The sequence below is a fragment of the Bidens hawaiensis genome, unplaced genomic scaffold (assembly GCF_021521415.1).
Source record: "Bidens hawaiensis isolate Kalapana, Puna unplaced genomic scaffold, B.hawaiensis_p1.1 tig00052079_1, whole genome shotgun sequence".
In the NCBI taxonomy this organism is placed as follows: Eukaryota; Viridiplantae; Streptophyta; class Magnoliopsida; order Asterales; family Asteraceae; genus Bidens; species Bidens hawaiensis.
Genome location: NW_027506203.1, coordinates 81,168 through 94,439, shown reverse-complemented (window position 1 = coordinate 94,439; position 13,272 = coordinate 81,168). Strand labels below are relative to the sequence as shown.

At 40.1% G+C, this 13,272-nt stretch overlaps 1 protein-coding gene across 1 annotated transcript; it reads left to right on the top strand.

Moving 5' to 3' along the window:
• Positions 1-890: 890 nt before the first annotated feature.
• LOC143617072 (putative acyl-coenzyme A oxidase 3.2, peroxisomal) lies at positions 891-13,272 on the top strand (the record flags this gene model as incomplete). The annotated part of the gene is made up of 8 exons (XM_077089733.1): positions 891-965; positions 1,085-1,215; positions 1,302-1,437; positions 12,145-12,264; positions 12,354-12,500; positions 12,598-12,709; positions 12,813-12,910; positions 12,975-13,272. Coding segments are annotated over 8 exons (1,062 nt in total), but the record flags the coding sequence as incomplete, so codon positions are not given.

Below are 13,272 nucleotides of genomic sequence, written 5' to 3'. Positions count from 1 at the left end.
ACATTACGTACGCGAGGCTATGAAACGTCGATCTCCAATAACCCTAAAATCACAATTACACATCGCCGATTAAACAATTCCGTCCACTTCTTCTCCCGTCGATTCCGTCCACCTTCACAATCGCCGTTCAACAATTCCGTCCACCATCCACCGTCGCGACCATTGTCTACCGTCGTGACCACCATCTTCTTCCGACACAACCATCAATCGTTGCTCACAGGTCAATTGTCAAATTGAGCAATTGAAATTGAAATTGAAATTTTTGAACCTAATTGATCAATTAACCTTGATATCGATCCAATTAATCATCAATTTGAAGCTTCAATCGATCAATTTTGATAAACTTTAAACCTGAACGTTTAAAGGTTGTGAATTTGTTGAACGTATTAGTGTTTTTAACCTTGAACGTTGAAAGTTTTGTGAATTTTGCTTGAATGTTTTAGTGGAACGTATTTCGCGTACGTAATGTACGTTAAGTGATTATTGTACGTTACCTCACCCCTATATATATATATATATGAAAAGAAAATATCATAATGGTGTGTGACAAAAAATAAGGTAAATAGAGGCCCCTAATGTATTTATTTCTCCCTTAAAATCCTTAACTTTAATTCTACTTCTCCAAGAATTCCTATCCCTAGCCATGTCCGCTGAGAGATTTAGGTCTATCAAATCATGCCTAATCCTCTCATCCCACGTCAATTTAGGTCGCCCTCTACCCCTCCTCCCATCTATAGTAATGTTTTCTACGGATCTAACCGGGTTCGTCGTCTGTCTTCTCTTCACATGTCCAAACTATCTCAATATCCACTCTTTTGATATTTAGTTTCAGATAAAACACAAAAAATTGTTTTTGGTTTACTTCATTTATATTTGATATTTGGTTTCAGAGATTTGCGGCATTTTTGGCCCCTTTGACTTCGGGTCGTGTAACGATTGCTGCAAGTTCAATGAACACGACAAAGGTACTATGATCTACTTGTTTATCATGTGTAATGTGTTTATTAATCTTAAATTAGATATAACAATTATTATTATTATTATTATTATTATTATTATTATTTGTGTTGTTTATTATATTTAGGTCGGTTTAGCAACTGCAATAAGGTACGCTTTATCAAGACGGGCGTGTTCAATTATACCAAATGAACCTGAAGTTCTTCTGCTCGATTTTCCTAGTCACCAGAGGCGGTTATTACCTTTACTTGCAAAGACGTAAGAACCATATAAATACGTGCTACGATAATACTAATATCATATCATATGAAATTGTATTTTTCTTCTTTTATGTTATTTGGCAGATATGCTTTGAGTTTTGCTTCCAACTATTTAAAACTGGTATACGTGAAAAGAACACCGGAATCAATCAAAACCGTTCATGTCGTGTCCAGTGCACTTAAGGCCGTTTTAACCTGGCATTGCATGCGAACCCTTCAAGTTATAAATATAATTCGTCATAAAATATTTTATTGTTTTCTTATCTACCTAATTATTACAATATCTAGGATCGGTTGTCCAAAGCAATGGAGAGATAGACAGTTACATAACCCACCGCATACAAGTTGGCTGGTGTAGGTGGAAAGCAGCCACTGGGGTTTTGTGCGACAAGAGGTTCCCATCTAAATTAAAGGGCAAATTTTATAGAGTCGCAGTTAGACCTACAATGTTGAATGGAACAGACTGTTGGCCATCAAGAAGGCACAGGCGCACAAGATGGAGGTAGCAGAGATGAGGATGCTGAGGTGGATGTGCAGACACACTAGATTAGATAGGATTAGAAATGAGGTCTTTAGGGAAATGTTAGGAATAGTTAGCATATCAGAGAAAATAAAGGAAGGGAGATTGAGATGGTTTGGGCATGTGAAGTGGAGACCGACAACAACGCCAGTTAGAGTAGTGGAAACCTTCATTGTGGAAGGAAAGAGGAGTAGAGGAAGGCCTAAATTGACTTGGGATTGTAAGGCCCCGTTACCGGTAACCCTACTTTGGTGTTGGATTTACTCATAAACGCAGTTCTAAATATCAGAGTTAATTAAAACTTTACGCGGAACATAAACTTCAATCATAAAACATTACACAACTTTCAAATCTTGTCTTATCAAACATTCATAGTCGTTTAAAAACAAAACATGGTCTATTAAAACATCATAACATTTTCTTGAGACTCCAGTGTCTTCAATTCGATGCCATGTGTCCTCGTCAAGCGAACTGCCTCAATCTACTCACATGCGTGCATACTAAAAGTCAGCTACGCTGAGTGAGTTCTAGTTAATCACACATAATACAATACATTCTCTTACCTGCAATTATGCATCCGGAGATACATATTATCTACTTTACTAACTTATTTCATTACATAATTGCACACATACGTTCATACTTTATTACTTTCATACTATATAATTACTATCCGTTCTATCTCAGATATTATTAGGGTCTGGTCTCTCTTTCCTTTGTCTATCTCAGATATTATTAGGGTCTGGTCCCTTCTATCTCAGATATTATTAGGGTCTGGTCCCTCTTTCTTCATCTTTGTACATACCGTCTTTACATACCCATAACATACATACTTTCTTTAATCATTCATACTTACTCATATATTATACATATATCTATCATACACATTTATCTATCATAAACCTACCTCCCTTGTTAGCATGTGCAATATCCGAAGATCGTTCACATACCGACAAGCTTTCATTCACATTTAAGATATACATACATAACAAATAAATCATATAAGGCATACACTTACCAGTTAAGGTAAGTGTATTAACTATCACATCGAGTATGCACACAGCCCCGAAAACATAACAAGGAAATGGGGCTAGAAACTCACCTGAATCCGGTTACGTTCACCGTTAATGGTAATTCCATTCTTCAGTTGTGCACGGCTGACTGTATAATAATTACACGTATCAATTAACTATCACTACTCATATCATCTTTCTAGTCTTAGTTATTACCCACAACGAACGGGGGTCCGGGGCAGCGCCCCTGGCAGCGGGGTCTAGGGGCGGCAGCCCCTAGCAGAGTCCAATGGGCAGAGCCCCTGGCTGGGGTCGAGCTGCCAGGTCAGCTTGGAAAAATTTTATTTACATTAACTGTCTTAACGCATTTTCCATCAGAATTTTAATTCATTTCTCAGCGAACTTAACTTTTGGCGAGCTTAATATCAAGCGAATTTAACATTAGCGAACTTGTATTAGGCGAAGTTCACAGTGGGCGAACTTGTATACAAGCGAACTCAATCTTGGCGAAGTTAAGCATTTAGCAAACTTAGCTTAGGCGAAGTTATAGCTTGGCGGACTTGCTCAACGAACATGGCTTAGAGAACTTAACGTTTAAGCGAACTTGTCACAGTGAACTTGGCTTGCAGCGAACTTGGCTTGCAGCGAGCTTGGCTTGCAGGCGAAGTTGGCTTGGAGGCGAAGTTGCTCAGCAGTAGGTCCTGTTCGTTCTAAAACCCCTTACTCATATCCGTTTTGTCGCGAAATCCTTGAATATGATATTTAGCCAACCCGTGATCATTCCCATGGTCATTTTTGAATAAGATTCGGCCTGAAAACGTATAATGTTTGGACCTTTAAGCTCAAAAACGTTTAACACTAGATCTACGGTTTATCTTAAACGAGTCGTTTATGTTTACGGGTTCATTAGGTTCGTTTTAACATCAAGTTTATAACTTTACGTTTTGTTTACACTCGATCTATCTCCGTTCTAAGTTTCAAGGCTAACCGATCCTAAAAACATAAACTTTAAGGTAAAAGGCATACCTTTATGCGATCGGTGTGGTCGCGGTTTGCTTGGTTATATTGTATCTAGCTCGTATAGTGAAGATCCAATAATGGTTGGCTTAATCTTTGGACTCGAATCCCGTCTCTCTCTCACGACCGTATATAAGGTATCGGGTGTGTGTGTTTGGTAGTGTGTAGGCAATATGGATGAGTGGAATGAGGATTAGGGTTTTAGGATGGTTTAAGAGGTATTTATATCCCTTAAAGCCCATGGACCTAAGGCCCATTCCCTTTAATCCATCTTAATAGTCCAAGTCCATGATCTTTTCCTTATTAGTATTAATTACTTATTTAGGCCCAATAACTAAACGCGACTTTATTTTATTAAATATGAAAATTTAGGATGTTACAAGAGATTTAAGCATCCTAAATGCTTAGACTCGAATAGAGAATGGGATTTAAGTAAGAAAAAAAAGAAGATGCCAGTTCAAGATAGCCATGTGTCACTCAAGCAAGCTCAGTAAAGGTAAAGTGTATGGTTAAATATGTATGTTAATATTGGCTTAATTGCTAAAGTAAGGATATGTGAATGTTAGGGATAGGATTAATTGATTTTTTGATTGAATAACTGTTTAGAGTAGAATCAGCACAAATAGACTCATAAGAGGAAGTGTATAGAACACGGAAAGTAACGTGATCAGCTAATCACAGCTGGCCACTATTGTTACCTGTTAGCCTTACTATCCTTGTACTAAATAGTTCCTTGAGTGATAACGTTTGTGTTTTCCTTTCCAGAATACGATGGCTGGATCTAGAGCAGTTGTTGGAGCAGGAGGCCGCACTGGACGACGTGGCAGGCCTCGTCGTGCCCAAAAACCTTCAGTAGAAACAACTTCCAACACCGAAGAAGAAGGAAGCGCAGCTGAAGGAAATCTTAACAACAATGAAGGGGTTCAGCTAGATCCCTTAATCCAAGCAGCTATTGTACAAGCTGTAGCTACTGCGGTGAAGAACATGAACCCGGAGAGGTCTGCTGGAGATCGTGAAAGAACTGCTGAAAGGGCGGAAGGAGAGGGTAGGAAGGATGATGAAAGGGAGAGAGAGGCCTCGAGTGTGGTTAAGTCTGTGAAGGCCGATGACAGGAAAAGGGGCCAAGGTGGGTGCAACTATAAGTCCTTTAAAGGATGTGACCCGCCGAAGCTGACTGGTATGGGAGATGCAATCGCTACTCTCAAATGGATAACCGTCATGGATAAAATTATCCACATTAGCGAGTGCCGTCCCGACCAGGCGGTAGGTTATGCTACTCAATCATTCGAGGATGAAGCTATGTATTGGTGGGAGAGTGTGGAGCAGAGGAAGACCCGTGAAGAGATCAAAGCGATGAAGTGGGAGGATCTGAAGGAACTGGTTATGAAGAAGTTCTGTGCTGACGACGAAGTTGAGCGGGCGGAGATGAAGTTCCTGAACTTGAAAGCTGGAGCGATGACACATCGTGAGTATACCACCGAGTTCAACCGAATGTACAGGTTGGTACCCGATATGGTCAACACTGAGGCTAAAAGAATCAAGTGCTATGTGAGGGGATTGCCACAAAAAGTCCGCATGCTAGTCAGGACGAGTAAACCTGCTACTTTGACTCTGCTGTCGAACTCGCAGAGATGGTTTATGCAGACCTGGCTGCGGATGATATTGTGGCAGAAGAAGAGAATAAGGATAAGAAGTGGGTCAACATCAAACGACCCGGTACTCAATTGTGGAGCTCCAAGGATAAGAAGCAGAAAGTGTGGGAGAAGAAGTCGTGTAAAACGTGTGGTAAAATGCACGGTGGTGAGTGCAAGTGGGGTAAAGGATCTGATGTGTGTCATAAGTGTGGTAAGACTCATGGAGGAGAGTGCAGGTTAGGGTCGAATGCCTGTTATAAGTGTGGGAAGGTGGGACATTATGCCCCAGATTGTACCACCAAGTCCGCTTGTTATAAGTGCAGTAAGACGGGCCACTTTGCTAGAGAATGCACTGAGGGTGAAGCTGGAGGTAGTGGGAAGAAGGATGCCGATCAAGCTAGGCCAAGAACTAGAGCCTACATGCTGACTCAAGAACAAACCAAGCAGATTCCGGATGTCGTCACTGGTACGTTTTTAGTAAACAGTATTTTCGCTTCCGTATTATTTGATTCGGGTGCGAACAAAAGTTTCGTAGCCATGCCATTTAGTAAACTAGCTAAAATGAAATATTGTCGAGTGTACGAAACTTTTATAGTAGAAACCGCTAGTGACACTTCGGTTAAAATAATGAAAATGGTTAAGGACTGTAAGATAGAGTTAGAGGGACATGAGTTCCCTGTTACTTTGTATGTAATGACCTTAGGAGGGTTCGATGTGGTTTTGGGAATGGATTGGTTATCTGAGTTCGAAGCTCAGATAGTGCGTAGGAGTAGGATAATAAGGTTAAAGTTCTTGGATGGTAGTGCGGTGACGGTTTATGGTGATAAGGAAAGTTATGGGCTTAATGTCATTTCGATGATAAAAGCCGAAGGATTGTTAAGGCGAGGGTGCGGTGCCTACCTGGCGTATGTTGTCAACGCTACGGCCGAGACAAAAGAAATGAAAGATGTTCCTATTGTGCGCGACTACCCAGAAGTATTCCCAGAGGATCTTCCGGGGTTGCCACCAGAGCGAGAGATAGAGTTCCAGATAGATTTAGTACCAGGAGCCCAACCCGTCGCGAAAGCACCTTACCGTCTAGCACCGTCCGAGATGAAAGAATTGATGTCCCAATTGCAAGAACTCCTCGATAAAGGTTTTATAAGACCAAGTGTTTCCCTGTGGGGCGCACCAGTGTTGTTCGAAAAGAAGAAGGATGGAAGCATGAGAATGTGCATAAACTATCGCGAGTTGAATAAGCTTACGATAAAGAATAGATATCCTTTGCCAAGGATTGATGATTTGTTTGACCAACTACAAGGTTCAAGTTGGTTCTCACGAATAGACCTTAGATCAGTCTATCATCAATTGAAAGTGAAAGAGGCAGACATCCCTAAGACAACGTTTCGGACGCGGTATGGACACTACGAGTTCCTCGTAATGTCATTCGGTCTAACGAATGCTCCTGCAGCATTTATGGACATGATGAATAGGGTGTGTCGGCCGATGTTGGATAAGTCAGTTATCGTTTTCATCGACGATATATTGACTTATTCAAAGAGCGAGTCTGATCATGCCGAGCATCTGAGAGAGGTGTTAGAGACTCTGAAGAAAGAGAAGTTGTATGCTAGGTTTTCAAAGTGCGCGTTCTGGTTAAGAGAAGTGCAATTTCTAGGTCACGTGATTAATCCTGAAGGGATTACCGTGGACCCAGCTAAGATTGAGGCAATAACAAATTGGAAGACTCCACAGAATCCGACTGATACACGAAGCTTCCTAGGGTTAGCTGGCTACTATAGGAGATTCATCGAAGGTTTCTCCAAGATAGCCGCACCGTTGACCGGTATGACCCGAAAGTCGATAGTATTTAGTTGGGGTAAGTTTCAAGAGGAAGCTTTCCAGGAGTTAAAGAAGAGACTCACACAATCTCCAATCCTTGCTTTACCCGATGGTGACGAGGATCTGGTTGTTTGTACTGATGCTTCGCATCGTGGGTTAGGTTGCGTGTAGATGCAACGAGGGAAAGTGATAGCTTACGCGTCTAGATAGTTGAAAGTCCATGAGAGTACTTATCCGACGCATGACTTAGAGTTAGCAGCAATGGTGCATGCTTTGAAGATATGGAGGTATTATCTGTATGGTACTAAGTGTACCATCTACACAGATCATAAGAGTTTAAAGTACTTCTTCGAGCATAAAGAATTGAACATGAGTCAGAAAAGGTGGTTAGAATTGATAAAAGATTACGATTGCGACATCAAGTACTACCATGGTAAAGCTAATGTGGTCGCCGACGTGCTAAGCCGTAAGAACAAGGAAGTCCTTGCAACAGTGAAGTCATACCAGCTGATTATGAACTCCAGTCATTTTGAAGAGATTGTCAAGGTACAGTCAGAGGTGCTAGTAGATGAAGGATTAATTAAGAAAGAAAGGATTTATGGCCAGCAAGATGAGTTAATGGAAAACACTCATGGTGTTAAGACTAGATTTGACCGTATGTGGATTCCACGCCATGGAGATCTCAGAGGTCGAATCTTAGATGAGGCTCATAAGTCAAGATATTCGATTCATCCAGGAACTACGAAGATGTACCAAGATTTGAAAAGAGACTACTGGTGGCCAGGAATGAAGAATGATGTAGTAGATTATGTCAGTAAGTGCTTAACTTGTTTACAAGTAAAAGCAGAACACCAAAAGCCTTATGGAAAGATGCAACCGCTTGAGATACCTGAATGGAAATGGGAACACATCACTATGGATTTCATAACTAAGCTACCTCGTACAGCTAAGCATCATGATACCATCTGGGTGATTGTGGACCGTTTAACCAAGAGTGCTCACTTTCTGCCTATACGAGAGGCTATCTCGTCAGAAACGTTAGCAAGCTTGTTCATTAAAGAGGTTGTATCTAGGCATGGAGTACCGTTATCGATCGTGTCTGATAGAGATACTCGGTTTGCTTCGAGGTTTTGGAAGAAATTCCATGAAGCTATGGGGACGAGATTGAACATCAGTACGGCGTATCATCCTCAAACAGATGGACAGTCTGAAAGGACAATCCAAACCCTTGAGGATATGCTACGTGCTTGTGTTTTAGACTTTGGAGGAAGTTGGGATGATCATCTGCATCTAGCAGAGTTCTCCTATAACAACAGCTACCATTCAAGTATTGGTATGCCACCGTTTGAGATGCTCTACAGAAGACGATGTAGGACCCGGTGTGTTGGGGAGAGATTGGTCAGAAAGATATGGGAAGCCTAGAAGTCGTGCAGGAAACCTCTTCGAAGTTTGATCATATCAAAGCAAGAATGAAAGCCGCTCAAGACAGACAGAAGTCGTATGCTGACAAACGGCGACGACCGATTGAGTTTAACGTTGGTGACAATGTGATGCTCAAAGTATCGCCTTGGAAAGGGATCATTCGTTTTAGAAAGAGAGGGAAGTTGAGTCCGAGGTACATTGGACCATTTAAGATTTTAGATCGTGTGGGTGAAGTAGCCTATAAGCTGGCTTTACCTGATGAGTTAGAGGGAATTCATTCGACCTTCCATGTTTCTCATCTGAGGAAGTGTCTAGCTGATGACACGTCTCACGTGCCATTAATAGACATCAAGGTCGATGAACAGCTGAACTACATTGAGCAACCGATAGAGATTGTTGATCGCAAGGATAAGCAGCTTCGTCGCAAGATTATACCTTTGGTGAAAGTGATATGGAAGCATCGCAAAGGATCAGATGCTACTTGGGAAGCTGAGGATGAGATGCGCAAGTTCTACCCTAATCTGTTTAAGTAGGTAGTTAGGTTTCGGGACGAAACCTCTTTAAGGAGGGAAGACGTGTAACATCCTAAATTTTCATATTTAATAAAAGAAAGTCGCGTTTAGTTATTGGGCCTAAATAATTAATTGGTATTAATAAAGATCATGGACTTGGACTAATTAAGATGGATTAAAGGGAATGGGCCTTAGGTCCATGGGCTTTAAGGGATATAAATACCCCTTAAACCACCCTAAAACCCTAATCCTCATTCCATTCATCCATATTGCCTACACACTCCAAAACACACACACACCCCACACCATATATGGCCGAGAGAGAGAAAGACGAGCGAGATCCGAGAGCGAGTAAACGTTAGTTGTGATTAGATCTTCGTTATTCGAGTCTTATACAAGATCTAGAGTTCCTAAACAAGCTAACCAAGATCAAACGAGCACGTAAAGGTATGTATTTTACCTTAAAGTTTACGTTTTTATAAACGTTTAGTCGTGAAAATTAGAACGAGAGTAGATCGGGTATAAACGAAACGTAAAGTTGTAGACTTGATGATAAAACGAACTTAATGAACCCATAAACCTGTGCGGCTAGATTAAAAAGAAAACCCTAAGATCTAGTTTGGAACGTTTTAGCTTAAAGGTCCAACCTTTATGCTTTTCGGGCCGAATCTTTATAAAAAATGACCAAAGGAATGATCACGGATTGGTTAAAATCATAACCAAGAATTAAACAATAAAACTGAGATGATTATAGGGGTTTTCGGGATGAGCCGTAGCTGCAAATGAACAACTTCGCCTGCAAGCTTAAGTTCGCCTTGCAAGCAAGTTCGCCAAGTATGTTCGCTGCTAGTCAAGTTCGCTAGATATTAAGTTTGCTGGCTATAACTTCGCCTGTCAATAAGTTCGCCAAGCTAAGTTCGCAGCATGCCAGTTCGCCTATTGTAAACTTCGCCTATATAAGTTCGCTACTGGTTAACTTCGCTGCTGTATAAGTTCGCTTAAGTTAAGTTCGCTCAAGTAAAGTTCGCTTAAGTTAAGTTCGCTTAAGTAAGTTCGCTTACACGTATGTTTGCTTACAGTTATGACCGCTTGCGAATACAGGAGAGTTAAATAATGACTTAAAATCCTAATGGAAAATGTGTTAAGACAGTTATTGAAAATAAAATTTTTCCAGTTATTGAAAATAAAATTTTTCCAAGCTGACCTGGCAGCTCGACCCCAGCCAGGGGCTCTGCCCCTTGGACTCTGCTAGGGGCTGCCTCCCCTAGACCCCGCTGCCAGGGGCGCTGCCCCGGACCCCCGTTCGTTGTGGGTAATAACTAAGACTAGAAAGATGATATGAGTAGTGATAGTTAATTGATACGTGTAATTATTATACAGTCAGCCGTGCACAACTGAAGAATGGAATTACCATTAACGGTGAACGTAACCGGATTCAGGTGAGTTTCTAGCCCCATTTCCTTGTTATGTTTTCGGGGCTGTGTGCATACTCGATGTGATAGTTAATACACTTACCTTAACTGGTAAGTGTATGCCTTATATGGTTTATATGTTATGTATGTATATCTTAAATGCGAATGAAAGCTTGTCGGTACGTGAACGATCTTCGGATATTGCACGTGCCAACAAGGGAGGTATGTTTATGATAGATGAATGTGTATGACAGATATATGTACAATATATGAATATGTATGAATGATTAAAGAAAGAATGTATGTAATGGGTATGTAAAGGCAATATGTACGAAGATGAAGAAAGAGGGACCAGACCCTAATAATATCTGAGATAGAGAAGAAAGGGACCAGACCCTAATAATATCTGAGATGGAGAAGTAAAAAGGGACCAGACCCTACTAATATCTGAGATAGACAAGAAAGGGATCAGACCCTAAAATATCTGAGATAGACAAAGAAAAAAAGGGACCAGACCCTAATAATATATGAGATAGACAAGAAAGGGACCAGACCCTAAAATATCTGAGATAGACAAAGGAAAGAGGGACCAGACCCTAATAATATCTAAGATAGAATGGACAGTAACTATATAGTATGAAAGTAATAAAGTATGAATATACGTATGAAATTATGTAATGAAAGTAAGTTAGAAAAGTAATTATTATGTATCTTCGGATGCATGATTGAAGGTAAGTGTATGTAATATATGATATGTGATTAACTAGAACTCTCTCAGCGTAGCTGACTTTTAGTATGCACGCAGATGAGTAGGATGAGGCAACTCGCTTGATGAGGGCACGTGGCAGAAGAATAAAGTCTGGCATCTGAAGACTTAAAGACGTTTTAGTATTTATAATTGAATTGAAAGACAATATGTTTTATTAAGACAAAGTTATGGATTTATATGTAATGTTTTAATGTTCCGCGAATGTTTTAATTAACTCTGATATTAAGAACTGCGTTTATGAGTAAATCCAACACCAAAGTAGGGCTACCGGTAACGAGGCCTTACAAGTTGACTTGGGATGAGAGAATTAGACATGACTTTACAGAGTTGCACCTCTCTGATGACATGGTCCAGGATAGAGATTCGTGGATACGTAGGATTAAGGTTAGCAACTTCTAGGGGAAGGTATCTAGTTAGCTTAGCTTTGTATTTAGGGTCTAGTAGTTGGCTAGCCTGGCTCTTTGTTGTTTATGTATATATTTTGTTTGATGCTGTTTTTTGATTCTTATGCCCTATTCTTAGTAGGTTACAGATTCCTTGCTATTATGGTAGTTTGCTATCTATGTATTGCTAAGTGTCTTTGCTTGTAAATGTATGTTTACCCTGTTTACCTGTATGTAGCTTTATGAGCCGGGGGTCTCTATGGAAGCAGCCTCTCTATTCTCACGGATCAAGGAAAGACTTGCCTACATCTCACCCTCCCCTAACCCTACCGATAGCGTGTTATGCGATGGGATATACAGGGCTTGATTGATTGATTGATTAATTATTACAATATCCTAACTTACGTTTTTTTTACTGAATTTTTAGGAATGTCGAGAAGCGTGTGGCGGACAAGGTATAAAAACAGAAAATCATGTCGGTCACTTGAAAAGCGAGTATGACGTACAGTTAACCTTCGAAGGCGACAATAATGTTTTGATGCAACAGGTAATATAGTTAAAAGTCACTGGACTAAAATGAATTTCTGTTTTGATTATAAGTTATATAATTATCATGATTTACGTTTGTTAACTCAGATTAGTAAAGCGCTGCTGGCTGAATTTTTAGCAGCCAAGAAACGTAACAAACCGATAAAAGGTTTGGGACTCGAACACTTGAATAAATCTGCTCCGGTTATCCCAACTCTTCTCACTAGCTCTGCACTCAGGACCGCTCAATTTCAGGTGATGCACTACTTTTTTTATTATTATTATTATTATTATTATTATTATTATTATATTTTTAATTTATATATTTTTTAAATGTTTATTTTGGTTGCAGACGGATATCTTTTGCCTACGAGAGAGAGATCTATTGCAGCGTTTTGTTACCGAAGTCTCACAACACCAAGCTTTGGGAGAAAGCAAAGAGCATATATTCACAGTGGTAAATCCTCGTTATCGTGGCTAGTTTTATATTTTCTTAATATTATTTTACATTTAAAATAAAGTTCTCTGTGTTGATCATGTGCTTCGTGTTTTTTTTTTTACCGTGGTATCAAATTGCTGAGGATTTGGGTAGAGCCTTCACAGATCGTTTGATTCTACAAACGTACCTTGATGGTGAAGCAACTGTACCAGAAGGTACTTTGAAGGTAAACTTTTAAATCTTTTTGTTTTTTAAAATGTAAAAGGACTTATGAATATTTTATTTTGCAGAATGTTTTAGGTTTAATGAGGTCGATGTATACAACGATTGTGTTGGAAGAAGATGCTTCATTTCTTCGATACGGGTACTTATCTACTGACAATGCTGCGGTGGTTAGGAAAGAGGTTTTGAAACTGTGCAGTGAACTAAGGCCACATGCACTCTCTTTGGTGGGTTCTTTTGGGATCCTGGATGCTCTCTTGGGACCGATTGCTTTCAATTGGGTCGATGCCAATAAATGGTCCGAGGTTTAAAGACCATATAAACGTCGGTTAAGCCGCATTGGTTTCTGTGATGTTTTTATTCAAA